The 24,258-nt window shown below is 48.2% G+C and overlaps 1 protein-coding gene across 4 annotated transcripts in view; it reads left to right on the top strand.

The window, feature by feature from the left end:
* The first annotated feature begins 4,394 nt into the window (after window positions 1–4,394).
* Window positions 4,395–24,258, top strand: part of LOC140191345 (beta-1,4 N-acetylgalactosaminyltransferase 1-like) — an 85,360-nt gene continuing 65,496 nt past the window's right edge. For 2 of the 4 annotated variants that reach the window (XM_072248657.1, XM_072248654.1), the window contains exons 1-3: window positions 4,395–4,464; window positions 9,519–9,737; window positions 23,555–23,716. In XM_072248657.1, coding sequence (XP_072104758.1) covers window positions 9,520–9,737; window positions 23,555–23,716 — 380 coding nt within the window. In that variant the 5' untranslated portion in view covers window positions 4,395–4,464; window position 9,519. The other 2 variants (XM_072248656.1, XM_072248655.1) reach the window with 2 other exon arrangements.

The following is a 24,258-nucleotide window of genomic DNA, read 5'->3' as shown; positions in this document are numbered from 1 at the left end:
AGAGTGAGTGGAGTGTTTATTCACAGACAGGGTCCGGAGTGTGAACAGAGTGGCCGTATTCACAGACAGGCTCCAGTGTTTCGGTGGAGTGTTCATTCACACACAGTGTTCAGAGTGTGACTGGAGTGTTTATTCACAGACAGGGTCCAGAGTAGAGGGATGTGTTTATTCACAGACAAGGTACAGAGAGTGAGTGGAGTGTTTATTCACAGACAGGCTCCAGTGTGTGGGTGGAGTGTTTATTCACACACGGTGTCCAGACAGTGAGTGAGAGTTTATTCAAAGACAGAGTCTGGAGTGTGAACAGAGTGTCCGTGTTCACAGACAGGCTCCAGTGTGTGGGTGGAGTGTTTATTCACACACAGTGTCCAGAGGGTGAGTGTAGTGTTTATTCACAGACAGCATCCAGAGTGTGAGTGGACTGTTTATTCACAGACAGGCTCCAGAGAGTGAATGGAGTGTTTATTCAAAGACAGGGTCTGGAGTGTGAACAGAGTGTCTGTGTTCACAGACAGGCTCCAGTGTGTGGGTGGTGTGTTTATTCACACACAGTGTCGAGGGAGTGAGTGGAGTGTTTATTCACAGACAGGGTCCAGAGTGTGAACAGAGTGTCCGAGTTCACAGACAGGCTCCAGTCTTTGGGTGAAGTGTTCATTGTGTTTGGGTGGAGTGTTCATTGACACAGAGTGTTCAGAGAGCGAGTGGAGTGTTTATTCACAAACAGGGTCCGGAGTGTGAACAGATTGTCCATGTTCACAGACAGGCTCCAGTGTGTGGGTGGAGTGTTTATTCACACACAGTGTCCAGACAGTGAGTGGAGTGTTTATTCACAGACAGGGTCCAGAGTGTGAATGGAGTGTTTATTGATAGTCAGAGTCCAGAGAGATAGTGGAGTGTTTATTCTCAGACAGGGTCCAGAGTGTGTGTGCAGTGTTTGTTCACAGTCAGGTTCTGGTATGTGGGTGGAGTGTGTGTTCACAGATTGTGTCCAGAGTGGGAGGGAGTGTTTATTCACAGACAGCGTCCAGAGTGTGAGTAGATTGTTTTTTCACAGACAGGGTTCAGAGAGTGAGTGGAGTGTTTATTCACAGACAGGGTCCGGAGTGTGAACAGAGTGTCCGTGTTCAGAGACAGGCTCCAGTGTGTGGGTGAAGTGTTTATTCACAGACAGGCTCCAGAGAGTGAGTTGTCTGTTTCTTCACAGACAGGGTCCAGAGAGTGAATGGAGTGTTTATTCACAGACAGGTTCCAGAGTGGGAGGGAGTGTTTCTTCACAGACAGGGTCCAGAGTGGGAGGGAGTGTTTATTCACAGACATGGTCCAGAGAGTGAGTGGAGCATTCATACACAAACAGGGTCCAGAGAGTGAGTGGAGTGTTTATTCACAGACAGGGTCCAGAGAGTGAGTGGAGTGCTTTTTCACAGACAGGGTCCAGAGAGTGAGTAGAGTGTTTATTCACAGACAGGGTCCAGAGTGGGAGGGAGTGTTTGTTCACAGTCAGGCTCTGGTATGTGGGTGGAGTGTGTGTTCACAGATTGTGTCCAGAGTGGGAGGGAGTGTGTATTCACAGACAAGATCCAGAGAGTGAGTGGAGTCTTTATTCACAGACAGCGTCCAGAGTGTGAGTAGATTGTTTGTTTTTTCACAGACAGGGTTCAGAGAGTGAGTGGAGAGTTTATTCACAGACAGGGTCCAGAGTAGGGGGGAGTGGTTATTCAGAGACAGGGTACAGAGAGTGAGTGGAGTGTTTATTCACAGACAGGGTCCGGAGTGTGAACAGAGTTTTCCGTGTTCAGAGACAGGCTCCAGTGTGTGGGTGGAGTGTTTATTCACAGACAGGCTCCAGAGAGTGAGTTGTCTGTTTCTTCACAGACAGGGTCCAGAGAGTGAATGGAGTGTTTATTCACAGAGAAGGTCCAGAGTTGGGGGGAGTGTTTATTCACAGAGAGTGTCCAGAGTCGGGGGGAGTGTTTATTCACAGACAGGGCCCAGAGAGTGAGTGGAGTGTTTATTCAAAGACAGGGTCAAGAGTGTGAGTGGAGTGTTTGTTCACAGGCAGGCTCCAGTATGTGGGTGGAGTGTGTGTTCACAGATTGTGTCCAGGGTGTGAGCGAGTGTTTATTCACAGACAGGTTCCAGATTGGGAGGGAGAGTTTCTTCACAGACAGGGTCCAGAGTGGGAGGGAGTGTTTATTCACAGACATGGTCCAGAGAGTGAGTGGAGCGTTTATTCACAAACAGGGTCCAGAGAGTGAGTGGAGTGTTTATTCACAGACAGGGTCCAGAGAGTGAGTGGAGTGCTTTTTCACAGACAGGGTCCAGAGAGGGAGTGGAGTGTTTATTCACAGACAGGGTCCAGAGTGTGTGTGGAGTGTTTGTTCACAGTCAGGCTCTGGTATGTGGGTGGAATGTGTGTTCACAGATCGTGTCCAGAGTGGGAGGGAGTGTGTATTCACAGACAAGGTCCAGAGAGTGAGTGGAGTGCTTGTTCACAGACAGGGTCCAGAGAGTGAGTATAGTGTTTATTCACAGACAGGGTCCAGAGTGGGGGTGGAGTTTTTATTCACAGATAGGGTCCAGAGAGTGAGTGGACTGTTTATTCACAGACAGGGTCCAGAGTGGGAGGGAGTGTTTGTTTACAGACAGTGTCCAGAGTGTGAGTGGACTGTTTGTTCACAGACAGGCTCTAGTATGTGGGTGGAGTGTGTTCACAGATTGTGTCCAGAGTGGGAGGGAGTTTTTATTCACAGATCGGGTCCAGAGACTGAGTGGAGTGTTTATTCACAGACAGGGTCCAGAGTGTGAGTGGAGTGTTTATTCACAGACAGGGTCCAGAGTAGAGGGGTGTGTTTATTCACAGACAAGGTACAGAGAGAGAGTGGAGTGTTTATTCACATACAGGGTCCATAGTGGGAGGGAGTGTTTATTCACAGATAGGGTCCACGGTGTGAACAGAGTGTCCGTGTGCACAGACAGGCTCAAGTGTGTGGGTGGAGTGTTTATTCACACACAGTGTCCAGAGGGTGAGTGTAGTGTTTATTCACAGACAGCATCCAGAGTGTGAGTGGTACAGGCTCCAGAGAGTGAATGGAGTGTTTATTCACAGACAGGCTCCAGAGAGTGAATGGAGTGTTTATTCAAAGTCAGGGCCCGAAACAGTCCTTCCAGGTGAGGCAACACTTCACCTGTGAGTCGACTGGGGTGATATACTGCGTCCGGTGCTCCCGATGTGGCCTTTTATATATTGGCGAGACCCGACGCAGACTGGGAGACCGCTTTGCTGAACATCTACGCTCTGTCCGCCAGAGAAAGCAGGATCTCCCAGTGGCCACACATTTTAATTCCACATCCCATTCCCATTCTGACATGTCTATCCACGGCCTCCTCTACTGTAAAGATGAAGCCACACTCAGGTTGGAGGAACAACACCTTATATTCCGTCTGGGTAGCCTCCAACCTGATGGCATGAACATCGACTTCTCTAACTTCCGCTAAGGCCCCACCTCCCCCTCGTACCCCATCTGTTACTTATTTGTATGCACATTCTTTCTCTCACTCTCCTTTTTCTCCCCCTGTCCCTCTGAATATACCTCTTGCCCTTCCTCTGGGTCCCCCACCCCTTGTCTTTCTTCCCGGACCTCCTGTCCCATGATCCTCTCATATCCCCTTTTGCCTATCACCTGTCCAGCTCTTGACTCTATCCCTCCCCCTCCTGTCTTCTCCTATCATTTTGGATCTCCCCCTCCCCCTCCAACTTTCAAATCCCTTACTCACTCTTCCTTCAATTAGCCCCGACGAAGGGTCTCGGCCTGAAACGTCGACTGTACCTCTTCCTAGAGATGCTGCCTGGCCTGCTGCGTTCACCAGCAACTTTGATGTGTGTTGCTCTCCATGAACTGTTTTTTTCTTCTGCCATTTGGCAAACGTTACAGGAGCATCAAAACTAAAACTACAAGGCTACTAAACAGCTTCCTCCCACAGGCAGTCAGACTGCTAAATAGCTGCTCCACCTGACTCTGCTTTGGACACTTTTAACTTGCACTGGACACTTATAACTTGATTTTAACTGACATGTGGCTGTTGTGTTTTACTATTTATTGTTATGTTTATTATTTAGTGTGGCATTTGTTATGTTATGATTGCACTGCCCCTGAGAAACGCTGTCTCATTCTGCCCTGCAGAGCTGATTTATGGTTAGAATGACAATAAAGTTTTTGAATCTTTGAATCTTGAATTATAGACTTATAGGCAGTAAATACAATGTTGCTCTATTCACGCTTAATAGTGTGTTCTTTACGGCGAGATTTTTATCCGGGCTGCACTGCATATCCTTATGACAGTCACTACAAGGACGCAAATTTGTGGTTTAGAGAGTTTTAACATCGCCAGATCTCTGAAGAACCGGAAAGGCAGAGTGCGCTACGGAGAAACAAGTGGAAAGACGACAGCTCAGCAACCAAACAGGTAGAGACTACTTCTAGTTATTACAGGGAAATCTATCTCTGAAAGATAGCAAGTGTGCTTAGTGCGTATTATGCATTAAATGATTTAAAAAAAAAGCAGCTGCTATAAGCGCACTGGCTTGTTGTCGATCAGTTGAAAGGGTGCTGAAATCCTCAGAATGTCGTAACGTTACTGAGGAAGTTCTTTGGTGAGTTCTTTTTGCTGTATTTTGTCCGGTTGTACAGTTTGTGCCGAGAAAAAGAAAGGGCGATGATTTCCATATTTGTCCCGGAGGTATTGATCGCAGTTATTTCATTAGCGGGAGAATACTCAGAAAAGTTTGAGAATCTTGACGAGAAACAGCGAGCAGGTCTCGTTTGTGACACGGATCGGCTGTTGGTAAAGGTCTTGCGGAGACCGTTGGTCTTCACCCGCACAGTCAGAACCTCAGTGTCGTCCCGCGCGAAAGACAGCGTTTCAGACATGATCGCAGAGGGGTTAAATACGGTAGATGAAGTACAGCACGTAGAATAGTGCGGCACGGAAACCGGACTAATTAAACGCCCAAGTAAACCAATCCCTTATGCCTAGAGGTGTTCGTATTCCTCCACTTTCTGCACATTTACGAGAGCCTCTTGAAGCGCATTCCAGGCACCCACCACTCTAAAAAAAAACTTTGCCCAAACATCTCCTTCGAACTCCCCCCCCCCCCACGTTTGAACTGCATGTACTCTAGTGTGAGACAATTCGACGGGGGGAGGGGGGGCGGTGGAAGATACGAGTTGTGAATGTCTCTCGTAATCTTATAAACATCAGTGTTGGTGCGTGGCCAAGCGGTTAAGGGGTTCGTCGAGTGATTTGAAGGTCGCTAGGTGGAGGCAGCGTGTTGTGTCCTTGAGCAAGGCACTTAACCACAGTGCTCTGCGACGACACTGGTGCCAAGCTGTATGGGCCCTAATGCCCTTCCCTTGAAAGACATTGTTGGGGAGACTTGCAGCATGGGCAACTGCTGGTCTTCCATACAACCTTGCCCAGGCCTGCGCCCTGGAGGCGCAAATCCATGGTCTCACGAGACTAACGGATGCCTATCAGGTCTCCCCTCAGCCTCCGCTGCTCCAGACGAAAAAATAAGTTTATCCAACCCATGCTCTCTAATCCAGACAGAGTCCTAGTATACCATGGCACTCTCTCCAAAGCCTCTACATTCTTCCAGAACTGCATAATTTCCTGACTTTTGAACTCAATGTCTGGACTAATAAAGGCAAGCATGCCATTTGCCTTCTTGACCACCCTACCTACTTGTGCAGCCATTTTCAAGCAGCTATTTACTTGGACCCCAAGTCCCTCTGTCCATCAACACAATTAAGGGTTCTGCCATTAACAGTGTATTGTTTCCTCCAAAGTGCAACACCTCACATTTGCCCGGATTAAACTCCTTCTGATGCTCTCCTTCATTCGTGTAAGCCTGTGTCCATTAGCAATTTGCTACACTATTCATAATGTCATTAACCTCTGTATCAGCTGCAAACTTACCTATGTAGGTTATGTGTATAATCAGGGAGGTGTAAGGTTATTTATTTTGGAAGGGAGAATGGAAACACAGAATATTGTTTAAATGGAAAAGCCATAGATAGAGTAGACAGTATTATTTTTCCATGGTTGAAATGTATAACACCAGAGGGCATGCATTTAAAGTGAGAGGGGGTAATTTCAAAGGGGATGTGAGAAGCAACTTTTTTTCATACACAGAGTGGTGGGCGCCTGGAATGCACTACCTGGGGTGGTGTTAGAGGCAGATACATCAGGGACTTTTAAGAGATGTTTAGATAGGCACATGAATGTGAGGAAAATGGAAGGATATGGGCATTGTGTAGGCAGAAGGGATTTGTCTAGTTAGCCATTCGATCACTATTTTAATTAGTTTGGCACAGCATTGTGAACTGTTACTCTGCTATATTGTTCTATGTTCTAATTGGTAAATGGTTAATCATTGTCAAATATGCCAAGATATTCTGAAAAGCTTTTGTTTGCATGCCATAACTGATCATTCAATACAAAATTTTGGAATGTCGTGTTCTGTTCTGGTTGTCTCATTATAGGAAAGATGTGGAAGCTTTAGAGGGGGTGTTGAGGAGATTTACCAGGATGCTGCATGAATTAGAGGGCATGTCTTATGAGGATAAGTTAAGTGAGTTAGGGTCTTTCTCTTTGGAGAGGAGGAGGATGAGACGTGACTTGACTGAAATGTGCAAGATGATAGATCAAGTGGATAGCCAGAGACTATTTCCCAGGGCAGAAGCAGCTAATACAAAGAGGCATAATTTTAATTTTAAATTTGAATACCTTGTCAGGAATGGTGGTCGGGGCATTTATGGAATTCTTAGATAGGTACGTGGATGATCGAAAAATGGAGGGCTATGTAGGAGGGAAAGGTTAGATTGATTTTAGAGTAGGTCAAAATATTGGCACAACATGGCTTGGACTAGACAAGGCTGTTGGACGTGGCTTGGACTAGATGATGGAACTCCAGCACAGGACGAGGGAACTCAGCACAGGGCTGGGCGAGGTACTCCTGGGCTGGACGTGGCTCTTGGACTAGGTTTGGCTCGGCTCTTGGACTCGGCTTGGTTAGGCTTTTGGGTACGGAGCCGAGACTCCTCCTTGGAGCACAGGGCCGGGACCCTTTCTAGGACGCAGGCCCGGGATGACTGCCGAGGATACTTGCCGAGGTGACTGCCGAGGGAAACTGTCAGGGATTCAGATGGGGAGGGGAGGGGAAGGGAACATTCCAGCAGAGAATCCTTCGTTTGCAGAGGTATTTATGTGCCAACCCAAAAGGAGAATCAGGTGCCTCAATTAAGGCACTCAATGGAACAAGGGAAAACAGGGAAAACCCGGAATAAGGAATCGATGGACCGGACCGTGAACCGGAATGTGGAATTCACAGACCGGACCATGACAGTGTATGGTTTTGGGATCCTTATGCTTACTTGCATTGGTTCAGAGAAGGTGCAGTAGTTTGATGTCCTTGATGAAGTGTTCAGCAACATGCACAAAATGATGGAGAAAATCCTTTTCTGAATTATTGAGGATATATAATTGGATCTGCAGTCATAGTGACTGAGTATAATTTGAAATTTGCCATGCAAGCTTCCTTTTGAGGTTTTTTAAAAATGCAGATCATCCTTTTTTCTGTTAAAATTGTCAGGCCAGAGGTAGACCATAAATACTGGTCAGGCCAAAAATACTCAAATACTTTCTCATTTCACAGAGCCATTGAATATTTGCTGTCAAGCTCTACTACACATTATTTTTCTAACTACAAACGTATATATCCTCAATAATTCAGAAAAGGATTTAAAAAAATAAAAATTCAAGGAGATGAAACTTTATTCAGTACAGGCTCTCCCACAAATGAAGTAAAATCAGAACTTAACCGGGTCCTGATGAAGGGTCTCAACCGAAAACATAGACTCTTTATTCCCCTCTATAGATGCTGCCTGACCTGCTGATTTTCTCCATCATTTTGTGTGTGTTGCTGAACTTAACAATGGGCCTGTTTTTACACCAATTTGAAAATCTGTTTGCCAGAACTTGTTGGAGTTCTGAGGGCAAAAACTGGCTTGGTTGCAAGATGATCTGCTGTTTCCCAAGTGTACTCTTGGCATTGTCAGAATAACATAAGAGGGCAGAGACAAAAGGGTCAGAGTGGGAATGGGATGGAAAATTAGAGCACCTCGTATAACTGCAAATTCAGGGTCACTTGCACACTGATCAGAGTTGACTTGCAAAGTCAACACCCAGAGTGGATTTTGTCTCTTCAATGTTCCTCGCATGTTGTGATATGCCAGATACGAAGAGGTGCAAGTGAATTGATGCTTCACCCAGAAGGAGTGTTTGTCTCCTTGGGTATTGGGAAGGGAGAAGGGGTAAAATGACAGGTGTTGCATCATCTGCAGTTGTATTGGAGGGGAGTTGGCGCTGTTGGAGACATTAGAATGAATCAGGGGCTGCAATGGGAATCCTCTCTTCAGAATACTGAAATAGAAGGGAGAGGAACTGTATTTGGATACATACAAAATGCTGGAGGAACTCTGTGGGGGGAAATGGACAGTCAAAGTTTTGGGTTGAGACCCTTATGAAGATACATTGGTGTGAAAATGTCATCGTCAGATGAGGTGCAATAGAGCCAAAGGAAGTGGGAGAACTCTGTTCGATTGTGATTTGTCCTGCTTCTGATGAAGGGTCATTGATCTGCAATTTTAATTTTATTTCCCTCCCTACAGATGCCACCTGACCTATTTCCATTTCAAATTTCAATATCTGCAATTTTTGCTGTTTGGTGTCACACATTTTAAACCATCTCCTCCTGCTGCAAGTGTCGGATTAGTTTTTTAAATAGAAATTTCTTATGTAAGCTTGTTTTGCAGAACCTCTTCCTGTATAACTTACATTGCAAATTTTTAAAAAATCTGCGGATTTACTGTCCATTTGACCAGGCTCCTAATGCCACACTCAGTCCAATACTGCCTCTTTGGACTTCCCCTGAAAGTTGTGAAAGAAGGAAATGTTTCACGTTGTTGGGTGGATGCCAGCTCTGTAACTATCCTGGAACAGCTTGCCCGGAGTCACTGCTATTTCAGGAGCACAAGTCTTTAGCTCTACAGTTGTGAAGATGTCCAGTCCCAGAGCCTTTACTGTATCCCGTGCTCTCAGCTGGTTCTTGGTATCACCTAGAGTGAATTGAACTGGTCTCTGTGGCAGTGGGGATATCAGCATGCAGGTGAGATATCACTTTAGTTAAAATCCATTTCTGCAGATCACTGATGCTCCTTTATGAAGCCATGAATTCAGCTGTATAACCCCAAACTCTGAAACCTTCCTAAATTCTCTTTCATCTTCCTCCTCTTTTACACAAAAAAGTTGCCTCCAATCATGTTTTTCTTTCACTTTGACTTCACTTTGTTTTTGATCACCCTGCTGCATTTGGGATATCATCTAACTGCAAATATTGGTGTTTTAACCATATTCAAATGTTCTTGAAAGAAATGTCCTAATTTTACACCTCTTCTCAGCATGTATAGAATGTGTCAAAGCAAGAAGATTGTCTGCTACTTGCCTCTGATGGCTTTGATCATAGGGATATATAAACTGTTTAGCAACCACCTACAACATGGACCTTCTGTGAATGTTCACTACCGAACACAGAATATTCCTTATGACCAGACAGGATATGGATTATGGGAGCCTGTACAGCAACATATACACTATACAAGGAAAGAGACTGTTATCAGGTGAGCTTCTTTTTTGTAATGTGTGAAAGCAATCAAAAGTAATAGGAAAATAGATCAGAAAATGCAAATTTAAAATGTTCATCATCCTTCATTGCAAAATGTGCATCTGGAGGGTAAAAGGGAAAAGGGAAAACCTCAAAGTTAGGTATTTCCTAACTCAAAATGAGCCATATTCTCTGACTGCACAAATGACTTCCTACCAGAGTACGCGAGTCAAGGAGGACAGACTCAAAGCTCAAAGTGCTGTCCTATCCAGGAAAGGTGGATCAGCTCAGGTAAAGACGGAAAGCTAATCATAGATTGACCTCAAAAAGGGAAGCTTCAAACTGCTTTACACTGAGGGACTCTGGTGCAAGTACAGCACTGTGTTAAAGCCTTAGGCATCCTAGGTATATAGAGTATATAAGGTCTAAGACTTTTGCACAGTATTGTGGTAATCTTATGTATTGAACAGTACTGCTGCCACAAAAAAAAAACAACAAATTTCATGACGTGAGTGATGATAAGCCTGGTTCTGATATGAGTGTCTGTTATGGACTGAGAGTGGGAAAGCAGCAGGGAGGGGGAAATCCTGGTTGAGAAAAGGGGAAGGTAGAGGGGTGGGAGCAAGAGGCACCAGAGAGATATTCTGTTTTGATCAATAAACCAATTGTTTGGAATCAAATGGCCTTACCTGGTGTCTCAGGACTAGATTGTGTTTGTACCCGTTCCACCCCCTGCCTCTGACACTCCTTCTCTGTCACCTGTCCCACAGCCCTCTTGACATCCCAACATCTCACCATTCCCAATATCCTCTGCTCCCACCAGCCTTACAAACTTGCTCTCCGCTCCACGTTGACAAGTACAGTACTGCGCAAAAGTATTAGGCACCCTAGTGCCGAAGACGTTTGCACAGTACTGCATGTGGATAAACAGATAATAGTTCAGAGCTGGAGTAGACTAGCATTTAATTGTCCATCCCATTTCCTTATCAATGGACATGCCTGGGGAATAATCAATTGCCTGAGATGTCAGATAAGACATTTCATGGTCCACTGAATAAATGGTTGAATGCAATGTCCTGGATGGTTCACCTTCTGCTCAGCTTTCTCTGTGTCAGCTGTTTGATACTATTTTTAGTGTCACAAAGTTAATTCTGAATGATGCTGCAAATAGTTGGGAAGCACACACAATGACACATAGTGTAATACATAACCAAATGACTCCTGCTTCTTAGGATAAAGCTTAGACATACCACAGGTATGTCTCCCTCTCTCTCTCCTCCACTCTATCCTCTCTCTTTCCCCCTCCCTCTCTCTCCCCCCTCTCTCTCTCCCATCCCTCTATCTCCCTTCCCCCTCTCCCCTCTCCCCCTCCCCCTCTCTCTCTCCCCGTCTCTCTCTCCCCCTCTATCCCCTCCCTCTCCCCTCCCTCTCTGTCTCTCCCCACCTCTCTCTCCCCCCTCTCTCCTGTCCCATCTCTCTCTCCACCTCTCTCCCTCTCTCTCCCACCATCTCTCTCTCTGCCCCACTCACTCTCTCTAACCCCCTTTCTCTCCCCTCTCACTCCCCCTCTCTCTAGCCCCCCTCTCTGCCTCCCCATCTCTCTCCCTCTCCCCATCTTTTTCCTTTTTTCTCTCACACTCACTCTCCATCACATACACACACACTCTCCCTCTTTCCCTTACTCTCTCTCACACTCACTATCTCTCACTCTCTTTTTCTCTCTGTCACTTTCTTTCTCACTGTCACACCCTCACTCTCTTTCCTTCTCTCACTCACCCTCTCTCTCTCCCTCCCTCTCCAACCCCTCTCTCTCACCACCCCTCTCTCTCTCCCACCCTGTCTTCCTCTCTCTTTCCCCCTCCATCTCTCCCCTCTCTCTATCTCCCCTCTCCCCACCCCTCTTTCTCTCTCACCCCCTCTCCCTTCCCCACCTCTCTCTCTCCCCCCTGTATCTCCTCTCCCCCTCTCTCTGTCGCCCCTCTCTCTATCCCTCTCATCTCTCACCCCATTTCTCTCTCTCCCCATCTCTCTCTCTCCCCCATCTCTCTCTCCTGCCCTCTCTTCCCCACCTCTCTCTCTTTCCCACATCTCTCTCTGTCTGCTCTCACCATCTCTCTCTCGACCCTCACTATCTCCCCCTTCTATTTCTCTCCCCCTCCATCCCGCTCTCCCCCCAACTTACCCCCCTCTTTCTACATCCTCTCTCCCTCATCTCTTCCCCCTCTCTCTTCCCCCTCTCTCCCCACCTCTCTCTCCCCCTCTCACCTTCTCTCACTCCACCCCTCTCTCTCCCCCTCTTTTACCTGCCCTATCTCTGCCTCTCTCCCCCATCCCCCCTTTCTGCATCCCACTCTCCCCTCACTTCTCCCCTTTCTACACCCTCTCTCTCCCCCTCTCTCTCTGCCCCTTTCTCTCTCCACCCTTCTCTACCCCCTTTCTCCCCCACCTCTCCCCCCTCCCCAACCCTCTCCCCCTCCCCCTCTCACTCTCTCCCCCCTCGCTCTCTGCCCACTCACTCTCTCACCCTCTCTCCCCTCTCTCATTCTCTTCCGCCTCTATCTCTCCCCCTCTCTCTCACCCTTCGCTGCCCCCTCTCCCTCCTACTCTTTCCCTCCCCACCTCTGTCCCTGCCTCCTCTCTCCCCGATTTCTCTCTCTCCTCCCATCTCTCTCCCCATCAATCTCTCCGTCTCTCCCTCTCCCCTTCTCCCCCCTCTCTCTCCTGACTCTCTTCCCCCCTCTGTCTCCCCCTCTCTCACTTCCCCTCTGTCTCTCCCATTTTCTCTCTCTCCTCTCTCTCCCCATTCTCTCTCTCCCTCTCTCATTTCCCCTCTCTCTCCCCCTTACTCTTACCCCCATTTTCTCTCTCTCCCCTCTCTCTCCCCCCTTTCTCCCCCCTCTTTCCCCATCACTCTCCCCCCATTTTCTCTCTCACCCCCTTTCTCCCCTCTCTCTCTCCCCCATTCTCTCTCACCCCCTTTCTCCCTCTCTCTCTCCACCCCTCTCCCTCTCCCCCTCTCCCCCTCATTCTACCCCCTGTCTCTCTCTCCCCACTCCCTCTCCCATCTTTCTCTCCCCCCCACTTTCCTCTCTCTCCCCCTCTCTCACTTCTCCTCTCCCACTCCCCCTCACTCTCTCTCCCATTTTCTCTCTGGCCTTTCTCTCTCCCCCTCTCTCTCTCTACCCACCTCTATCTCTTCCCCTCCCCTCTCCCCTTCTCTCTCTCCACCCTCTCTCTCTCCCCCTCCACATCCTCTCTCTCTCTGTCTATTTCTCTCTCACACCCACCTCTCTCTTCTGCCCCCTCAATTTCTTTCTCTCTCTCTCCCATGCTCTTTCCTTCTCCCCTTTGTCTCCCTACCACCTCAATTTTGCTCTCTCTAGCTCGCTCCCCCCTCTCTCTCCCACATGCTCTCTCTCCCCCCTCATTCTCTCCATCTCCCTCTTTCTCCCCTCTTTCTCTCTCTCTCTCTCTCACTCTCCCCTCTCACTGCCCTCTCTCTCTCCCCCACTCTTTCTCCCCTCTCGTCTCTCTGCCTCATCCTCTCTCTCTTCCCCGTCTCTTTCTCTCTTCCTCCCTCACTCTCTCCTCACCTCTCTCTCTCTCTCCTCTCTCCCCATTCTCTCTCACCTCCCTTTCTCCCCCTCTCTCTCTCCACCCCTCTCCCTCTCTCCCCCTCACTCTACCCCCTCTCTATCTCTCCCCACTCCCTCTCCCACCTTTCTCCCCTCCTACTCTCCTCTCTTTCCCCCTCTCCACAGCCTCTCTCAATCTCCCCCTCTCTCTCTCCCTCTCCCCTCCTCTCCTCCCCCTCTCTTTCCCCTCTCTCCCCCTTGCTCTCTCCACCCTCTCTCTCTCTTTCCCTTCCCCCCTCTATCTCTATCCCCCCTCTCTCTACCCCTTTTCTCCCTCCCCTACTCTTTCTCTTCTCCCCTCTCTCTTTCTCTGCCCCCTCTCTCCCGATCTCTTTGTCTTCTCCCTTTCTCTCCTCCCATCTCTCTCCCCCCTCTATCTCTCTGTCTCTCCCCCATCAATCTCTCCCTGTCTCTCCCTCTTCTCCCTCTCCCCCTCTCTTCCCCCTCTCACTCTCCCCCCTCTATCTCTCCCAACTTTCTCTTCCCCTCTCTGCCCCCTTGCTCGCTTCCCTCCTCCCCCTCTCCCCTCCTCCCCCTCCCCCTCTCCCTGCCTCCCCTCTCTCCCCCTACTCTTTCTCTCCTCCCCTCTTTTTATGTCCCCTCTCTCCCCGATCTCTCTCTGTCTCCCCCCTCTCTCTCTCTCACACTCTCTCCTCCCATCTCTCCCTCCCCCCTCTCTAGTCCTCCCTCTCTCTTTCCCTCTCTTTCCCCCCTCTCTCCCCTTCGCTCTCTCCACCCCCTCACTCTCTTTCTCTTCCCCCCTCTATCTCCCCCACTCTCCCTTCATGCCTCTCTCTCCCCCTCTCTCCACACCGTCTCTCTCCGCCCCTCCCTCTCCCTCTCTGTCTTTGCACTCTCTCCCCCTCTCCCCCTCCCTCTCTCCCCTCCCTGCCCCCTCCCTGTCTCCCCTCTCTCCCCCTTTCTCTCTCCACACTCCCTCTCCCACCTCTCAATCTCCGCCTTTCTCTCCCCCCCCTCAATCTCCACCTTTCTCTCTTCCTCTTTCTCCCCCTCTTTTTTCCATCTCTCTCACCCCCTCTCTACCCCCTCTCCCCCACCTCTTCCCCTCCCCCACCTTTCTCCCATCTCTCCACCCCCTCTCCCCCCTCCCTCTCACTCTCTTCCCCACTTGCTCTCCCCCTCCTCACTCTCTCTCTGTCTCTGCCCCCTCTCTTTCCCCCTCTTTCTCTTTCCCCTCTATCTCTCCCCCTTTCTCTCTACCCCTTTTCTCCCTCCCCCTACTCTTTCTCTTCTCCCCTCTCTCTTTCTCTGCCCCCTCTCTCCTGATCTCTCTCTGTTTCCCCCCTCTCTCTCACTCTCTCCTTCCATCTCACTCCCCTCCTCTCTCTGTCTCTCTCTCCTCATCAATCTCCCCTGTCTTTCCCTCCTCTCCCTCTCTCCTGCCTCTCCCCCCCTCGCTCACACTCTCTCCTCTCTCTCCCCCCTCTCTCCCCCTCTCACTCTCCCCCTCTCTATCTCTGCCTCCTCTCTCTGCCCCCCTCTCTCTCTCCTATCTCTCTGCCCCCTATCTCTCAAGATCACAAGACAAAGGAGCAGATGTAGGCCATTCGGCCCATCGAGTCTGCTCCACCACTCCACCATGAGCTAAACTATTCTCCCATCTAGTTCCAATTTCCGGCTTTTTCCCCATATCCCTTGATACCCTGACTAATTAGATACCTGTCAATCTCCTCCTTAAACACCCTCAATGATCGGGCCTCCACAGCTGTATGTGGCAACGAATTCCACAAATCCACGACCCTCTGGCTAAAAAAATTTCTCCTCATCTCTGTTTGAACTGGGTACCCTCTAATTCTAAGACTATGGCCTCTTGTCCTGGACTCACCCACCAAGGGAAACAACCTTTCCACATCTACTCTGTCCAACCCTTTCAACATTCGAAATGTTTCTATGAGATCCCCTCTCATTCTTCTATACTCTAGTGAATACAATCCAAGAGCCGACAAACGCTTCTCATATGTTAGCTCCTGCATTCCAGGAATCATCCTCGTAAATCTTCTCTGAACTCTCTCCAACATCAGAACATCCCTTCTAAGATAGGGGGCCCAAAACTGCACACAGTATTCCAAATCAGGTCTCACCAGTGCCCCATAGAGCCTCATCAACACCTCCTTACTCTTATACACTATTCCTCTTGAAATGAATGCCAACATAGCATTCACTTCCCTTACCGCCGATCCAACTTGGTGGTTAACCTTTAGGGTATTCAGCACGAGGACCCCCAAGTCCCTTTGCACTTCTGATTTTTGAATTTTCTCCCCATCTAAATAATAATCTGCCTGATTATTTCTTCTTCCAAAACGTACAACCGTACATTTCTCAACGTTGTATCTCATCTGCCATTTCTTTGCCCACTCTCCTAAACTGACCAAGTCTCTCTACAACCTTTCCATTTCTACAACACATCCTGCTCCTCCACCTATCTTGGTGTCCTCCGCAAATGTCATAATAGGGGCGTTGGGAACGGACCCAAATGCAAGATACAGACACTGAAGTACAAGGAACAGTACTTGACTAGAGTAGGGACGTGAAAGGATACGGACAAGGAGCAGGGACAAGAATGCAGACTTGGGCTAGGACATGGACAAGAAACAGGGAACTCAGACAAGGAACTATGAACTAGGAGCCTGGGCTTGGGCTCCGAACCAGAGACTGGACAAGGACCCAGAACCTGGGTCTTGCCTCGGCCTCGGGCCCCAGAACCAGGCAAGGACATGACATGACTACCGGACAGGACGTGGCTGGGGTCTAGAGGCTTGGGGCTTGTGGGCTGGGGGCCTTGGGTCTTGAGGACTGGGGACTGGGGGCCTTGGGTCTTGAGGCTTGGGGACTGGGGGCCTTTGGTCTTGAGGCTTGGGGGTTGGGGGCCTTGGGTCTTGAGGCTTGGGGACTGGGGGCCTTTGGTCTTGAGGCTTGGGGGTTGGGGGTCTTGAGGCTTGGGGACTGGGGACCTTTGGGCTTGGGGGTTGGGGGCCTTGGGTCTTGAGGCTTGGGGGCTGGGGGCCTTGGGTCTTGAGGCTGCAGGCTGGGGGCTGGAGTCTTGGAATGCGGAGGCTGATAACTCGAGGCTGGAGCTCGGAGACAGACTGGGAACTGTACATCAACAGAGAGCCGGGACTTCTCCTTCGAAAAGCCGGGGCTCATCTTTAACTCAACACTATCATGAGACTGGACAGTACATAGACATAGAGCCGGGACTCATCCGTAGACAAGCCAGGACTCAACTTTATGTCGACACCAAGGTAGGACAGGACCACCTGTTGGGTAATGGCAGAATGGCCAGACTTACCTAACAGAGGCCAGGACAAGACAAGACAGATTGCCCTGCAGGGCAACGCAGAATGGCTTGACTTACCCCACAGAGGCGAGGACAAAACAAGACAGATCCCCCACAACACGCTGGAGGAACTCAGCAGGTCTGGCAGCATCCGTGGAAAAGATCGGTCGACATTTCGGGCCGGAACCCTTCGTCAGGACTGTAGGGGGAAGGGGCAGAGGCCCTATAAAGAAGGTGGGGGAGGGTTGGAAGGAGAAGGCTGGTAGGTTCCAGGTGAAAAACCAGTAAGGGGAAAGTTAAAGGGGTGGGGGAGGGGAAACAGGGAGGGGATAGGTAGGAAAGGTGAAGAAAGAATAGGGGAAAACACGATGGGTAGTAGAAGGAGGCGGAACCATGAGGGAGGTGTTAGGCAGCTGGGGGAGGGGGCAGAGTGACATAGGGATAGGGGAAGGGGGGGGGTGGAATTACCGGAAGTTGGATAATTCTGTGTTCATACCAAGGGGCTGGAGACTACCTAGACGGTATATGAGGTGTTGCTCCTCCAACCTGAGTTTAGCCTCATCATGGCAGTAGAGGAGGCCATGTATAGACAAATCTGAATGGGAGTGGGAAGCAGAGTTGAAGTGGGTGGCAACCGGGAGATCCTGTCTGTTGTGGCGGACGGAGCGGAGGTGCTCGACGAAGCGGTCCCCCAATCTGCGTCAGGTTTCACCGATGTAGAGGAGGCCGCACTGGGAGCACCGGATGCAATAGATGACCCCAACATACTCACGAGTGAAGTGTTGCTCTCTTTCTCTCACCCCTCTCACTCCACCCCACTCTCTTTCCCCGCCTCTCTCCCCCGCCTCTCTCCCCCATCTCTCCTGCCCTCTTTCTCTCCCTACCCTCTCTCCCTACCCCCTTTCCCTACCACCTCTCTCTCCCACTCTCTCTCTCCCCCTCTCTCTCCCCCTCCCCTTCCCCCTCTCCCCTTCCCCCCTCCCCTTACCCCCCTCTCTCTCCTTCCCCCCTCTCTCCCTCCCACCCTCTCCCTCCCCCTCTCTCTTTCTCCTTCCTCTCTCTCTTCCTTCACTCTCTCTCGACCATCTTGCTCTCCCCATCTCTTTCTCCCCCTCTCTCACTCTCTCTCTCTCTCTCTCACACTCTCCCCCTCTCTCTCTACCCCCCTCCACCCTCTGTCTGTCTACCCACCTCTCTCTCTCTTCCCCCTCTCTCTCATTCTCTCTCTCTCTCTCATACTCACTCTCACTCTCCATCTCTCTCACTCTTTCCCTGTTTCCCCCACTCTCTCTCTCACTCTCTCTCTTAGGCACTCTTTCACTCTCTTCCTCTCTCAATCTCTCTTCCTATCTTCCTAAAGGCCTACCAGCGCCTTTACTTCCTGAGAAAACTAAAGAAATTTGGCCTGTCCCCTAAAACCCTCACTAATTTTTATAGATGCATCGTAGAAAGCATTCTTCCAGGGTGCGTCACAACCTGGTATGGAAGTTGTCCTGTCCAAGACCGGAAGAAGCTGCAGAGGATCATGAACATGGCGCAGCACATCACACAAACCAATCTTCCGTCCGTGGACTCACTTTACACCGCACGCTGTCGGAGCAGTGCTGCCAGGATAATCAAGGACACGACCCACACAGCCAACAGACTTTTCGTTCCTCTTCCCTCCGGGAGAAGGTTCAGGAGCTTGAAGACTCGTACGGCCAGATTTGGGAACAGCTTCTTTCCAACTGTGATAAGACTGCTGAACGGATCCTGACCCGGATCTGGGCCGTACCCTCCAAATATCCAGACCTGCCTCTCGGTTTTTTTGCACTACCTTACTTTCCATTTTTCTATTTTCTATTTATGATTTATAATTTAAATTTTTAATGTTTACTATCGATTTGTAATCCAGGGAGCGAGAAGCGCAGAATCAAATATCGCTATGATGATTGTACGTTCTAGTATCAATTGTTTGGTAACAATAAAGTATAAAGTATAAAGTATAAAGTATTAGTGAGCCAGTTGGAAATTGGAATTTCCAGCACATCCTTCACAGTCAGGAAAGCTCACCAGTGCTTCTACCTTCTGAAGTGGCTGAAGAGAGCTGGACTGTGCACATCCATACTCACATCATCCTACAGATGTGCAGAAGACAGTATCCTAAACTGCTGCAAGTCAAGCCAAGTCAAGTCGCTTTTATTGTCATTTCAACTATAACTGCTGGTACAGTACACAGTAAAAACGAAACAACGTTCCTCCAGGACCATGGTGCTACATGAAACAACACAAAACTACACTAGACTACCTGAAACAACACAAAACTACATTAGACGTTAGAGCTGCACAAGACTACATAAAGTGCACAAAACAGTGCAAGGTACCATCACTGCATGGTACAGAAACTACACTGTGGTGGACTGGAAGGCTCGACACCGGGTAGTCAAAACTGCCCAACACATCACTGGCACCAGCCTACCCACTATCAAGGACATACAGTATATACAGAAAGGGGCCGGGAAAGGGCCAGTAACATCATGAAGGATCCCACCTACCATGCTCATGGACTGTTTGTCCCACTCCTATCAGGGAGGAGGATATGCAGCATCCAAACCAGGACCATCAGACTCAAAAACAGTTACTTTCCCCAAGCAGTAAGGCTGATCAACACCTCCACCCACTAACCCACCCATCCACACCCCCATCCACAACTACTTCATTATTTCCCATCAGTCACTTTATGTACAGACACTTTTGTGCCTAATGTCACTTTATGGACATGCAATCAATTTATGTATTTTATGTTTTATTGTGTGATTTTTAAAAAAGTTTTATTATTGTGTTCTTTATCTTTTCTGTTTATTTTGTGCTGCATTGGATCCAGAGTAACAATTATTTCATTCTCAGAATCAGAATTCAAATTCAGAATCAGGTTAATTATCACCGGTATGTGACGTGAAACTTGCTAACTTAGCAGTTAAACTTGTGAACATCATCGAGGGATCAGAAGTAGAAAGGGTGAGGAGCTTCAAGTTCCTGGGTGTCAATATCTCTGCAGATCTATCCTGGGTCCAACATACTGATGCAATTACAAAAACGGCCATACTTACTTCATTAGGAGTTTTGGGGAGGCGTGGTATGAGACCAAAGATTCTTGGAATTTCTACAGATATACTGTGGAGAGCATTCTAACTGGTTGCTTCATCATCTGGTATGGAGGGGCACTGCACAAGATCAGAAAAAGCTGCAGAAAGTTGTCAATGCAGCCAGTTTCATGGGCACTAGCCTCCCCAGCATTGAGGAAGTACTCAGAAATATGGCATCCATCATTAAGAGCCCCCATCACTCAAGACGAGCCCCCCCTCTCATTGCTACCTTCAAGGAGGAGATACAGGAGCCTGGAGACACACACTCGACATTTTAGGAACAGCTTCTTCCTCTCTGCCATCAGAATTCTGAATGGACAATGAACCCATGAACATTACCTCAATATTTTTTCTCCTTTTTTTTGCCCTCTTTTTGCACTATTTATTTAATTTAACTTTTTAAACATGTGTGGGCACGTGGCCAAGTGGTTAAGGCATTCGACTAGCGACCTGAAGGTCGTGAGTTCGAGCCCCAGCTGAGGGAACATGTTGTGCCCTTGAGCAAGACACTTAACCACATGTTGCTCTGCGATGACACTGGTGCCAAGCTGTATGGGTCCTAATGCCCTTCCCTTGGACAACAATGGTGTCGTGGAGAGGGGAGACTTGCAGCATGGGCAACTGCTAGTCTTCCATACAACCTTGCCCAGGCCTGCGCCCTGGAGAGTGAAGACTTTCCAGGCGCAGATCCATGATCTCGCAAGACTAATGGATGCCTTAATTTTTAAACATATTTCTTATTGTAATTTATAGTTTTTTTAAAATTATGTACTGTAATGTACTCCTGCCGCAAAACAACAAATTTCCTGACATATGCCAGTGAAATTAAACCTGATCCTGAATCTGATTCTAATTTTGATTCTGATTCTGACTTGTGGGCCGAAGGGCCTGTTCCTGTGCTGTACTGTTCTATGTTCTGTGTATGTCTCCCCTCACACAATTCCTGTTTAACCCAAGGCAGTGAGCTCACCATGTCCAGAGTGGTTTTCTCCAGGATCTCCACCATCTTTTCCAGCTTGGTGTCTGAAGCGAAGATGAAGTCATCATCGACCCAGAGCAGATACTTTGTTTTGACCTGGGAGACAGCCAAGTTCCGCCCTGCAAACCAACCCTGTCAGGAGAAGAAGGTTGTCAGCAAAATTAATTTTAATTAGACAACAACACATCAAATAATGGGTTTGGATGCAATAGGCCTAGGAGGTGTGGAACATGCTTTCAGAATTATCACTGATTTATACTCAAACATTGAAAAAGTCTTCAGTGTCCTGCCTCAACGACTACTGTCCCATTGCACTCACATCCATCATCATGAAGTGTTTCGAGAGGCTCGTCATGAGGCACATCAAGACCCTGCTGCCCCCCTCACTAGACCCCCCTGCAGTTCGCGTACCGTCCCAACTGTTCAACAGATGACGCCATTGCCATCACCCTCCACCTGGCCCTAACCCCTCTGGACAAAAAAGACACGTACGTTTGAATGCTGTTCATAGACTTCAGTTCAGCATTCAACACAATTATTCCTCAGCACCTGATTGGAAAGCTGAAACTACTGGGCCTGAACACCTCCCTCTGCAACTGGATCCTAGACTTCCTGACTAGGAGACCTCAGTCAGTCCGGATCGGGAGCAGCATCTCCAACACCATCACACTGAGCACGGGGGCCCCCCAGGGCTGTGTGCTCAGTCCACTGCTGTTCACTCGGCTGACCCACGACTGTGCTGCAACACACAGCTCGAACCACATCATCAAGTTCGCCGATGACACGACCATGGTGGGTCTCATCAGCAAGAACGATGAGTCAGCATACAGAGAGGAGGTGCAGCAGCTAACGGACTGGTGCAGAGCCAACAACCTGTCTCTGAGTGTGAACAAAACAAAAGAGATGGTTGTTGACTTCAGGAGGACACGGAGCGACCACTCTCCGCTGAACATCGACGACTCCTCCATAGAGATCCTTAAGGGCACCTAATTTCTTGGTGTTCACCTGGCAGAGAATCTCACCTGGAGTGTGAAGTGCAGAATCAAATATCGCTGTGATGATTGTACGTTCTAGTACTAATTGTTTGGCGACAATAAAGTATAAAGTATATCTCTCTCACTCTCTTACTCTTTCAATCTCTCTATTGCTCACACACTCTCACTCCTATGCACTCACTTGCTCCTCTCTAACTCTCTCTCACTCTCTCTCTCTCGGCTACTGTTACACAGCTTATAATTTGGCGAAGCCGCGTGGCTCTCAAAGCATACCGGGATATTGCATTTATGGAAATGCAGAACACAGCTGTCTCTTTCAGTACAGACACCCTACCCCATTAACTTAAATATAGTTAGTAACTATTTTTGCAAGCAAGTTTTTATTCCCAGCACTTTTTAAAATTCAGATTAGTCCTTAGCTTTGGCAAGTATTATTTGTCGATCTACTTTAGAACTATGGAAGGAAAGCTGCAACATGGTGAAGGACTGGGAACTCGGAACTGAAAGAGAATGCTGATCTTTAAGTCAAAGGGGTTGGAGTTGATTCTGCCCCATTTTAGGGGGTCGCATTTTAGTTCATCAAATTGCACTTGGAAACAATGTACCAGAATGACACTGGGTCTAAAAGGGTTAAATTACTGACAAATTTATTTCACAAAGCTCGCATTACTCTGCATCTAGAAGAGTAAGGACCCTTGGAGTTGTGGCGTTTAAAAGGGAGAGCAGAGAGAAACTACTTCCCCTGGTGGGAGAGCCTTGTGCATGGAGTGAGCAGTTTGCTGAAGTACAAAAGACAGTGGAAACCTAAATCTTCCCTCCATTAGAAGTCCATGGGTGAATAAACATGCAAAATTACAGCATGATGGACTTTGTTTCGTCAGGGATGCTGATGAAAATAGAACTAAGGTGGGAGGAAGGCATGGAGGCTCAGGTCAGCTTTGATCTTGGTGTATTTGGGTACAGAATGGAAGGGCTGAGTGGCCTCCTCCAGTTCCTTTGTTCACTTCGAGTGTGGTGAATGACTATGGATGGATGATTATCCTTACACCTGGAACTCTTGCACTGTTTCCCAGAGACGAGCAGACATGGGTTGGAGATGGGGTGGGCTTGCTGAAGATACGGCACAGGATCAGGAGGACAAAACTGGAACCACATGGCCAAGGAATTGCCTCAGAAGGATATTGGAGGCAGGGCAGGAGGTGGCCAGTCTACCTGTTTAGTCTGCTCTGCCATTCAACAAGATCATGGCTGGTCTACCTCAACACTCTTTTACTGCATGATTCCTATATCCTTTAATTCCTTACTTATATAAAAATCTATTGATCGCAACCTGGAATATCATAATTGACTGAGCTCCATACTCTCATGAGAATTCTAAACTTTCTCTGGCCTCGGAGTGAAGTAAAATCTTTCCCCACCTGTCTGTAGATCTACTTGAATCTTGACCTCACAATCTACTTTGTCATAGTCTTGTACCATATTGTGTGCGTGCACTGCACTTTCTCTGTAACCATAACACTTTATCCTGCATTCTGTTATTGCTTTCCCTTGTACTATCTCAATGCATTGCTACAATGAAATGATCTGTATGGATGGCATGCACAGTAGATCAGTACATGTGATAATAATGAACTGACTTACCAATTAACCAATTTAAATTTTAAAACTCCGGCCCTAGTTCTAGATTCCCTGTACATCTTAGTCCATCTACGAGCAGGATCAATGAACTGTATTCTACCTGAAGTGACTGCCCTTGCCCATCACAACTTGCCTTAAAGTCTGAAATCATTTTCCTCCCTAGGCAGCTCACAAGAAATGATTGCACATGTGAACAGGAGGGGGTGACATTGAAGACCCTTCTCAACCAGGACTCTGTCTCTGATTTGGAGTTAGCCTTTAAAGTAGGAGAGCGCCAAGAGGTGAAACAAAGGAGAGAGAAAGAGTATCAACACTTTTTACAAAGGTACGGTTCTTCATTCACAATGTACATACCTATATTTGAAGGATCCTAATTTTCCAGGGAGACATGGAAACTCTCCAACTGTTGAGGAGCATGCACATGTCTACATTTTAGAAAGGTTTCCGTTTCAAATCTGCATTGACTAAACTTGCATGTTTTGATCTTCAAGGAGAGAGAACATAAAAACCAGCAACTAGAATCAAAGAATTCCAGATTTTTAGCTTGGAATAGAGTGAAGATTTGTTATCGTGTAGAGTGCACCCTACGAGAGTGTAGAGCCAAGGGATTACAGATGCTGGAACCTAGAGCCAAAAACAAAATGCTCAAGGAATGTAGCAGGTCAGGCAGCATCTGTGGAAGGTAGCAGAGCAGCTATGTGATTGCTTTGAGTCAGGTGGACTGGACAGTGTTCAAAGGCTCATCAGAGGATCTGACTAAATACACCACAGTTGCCTCTGACTTCATAAAAACAGTGTATCCACAAAATCATTCAGAGTTTTCTCAAACCAGAAGCTCTGAATGAACTATGAGATCTGGAACCTGCA

This window comes from Mobula birostris, chromosome X (genome assembly GCF_030028105.1).
Source record: "Mobula birostris isolate sMobBir1 chromosome X, sMobBir1.hap1, whole genome shotgun sequence".
Classification (NCBI taxonomy): Eukaryota; Metazoa; Chordata; class Chondrichthyes; order Myliobatiformes; family Myliobatidae; genus Mobula; species Mobula birostris.
The sequence above is the reverse complement of the archived record's forward strand: the minus strand, read 5'-3'. Positions and strand labels throughout refer to the sequence as shown.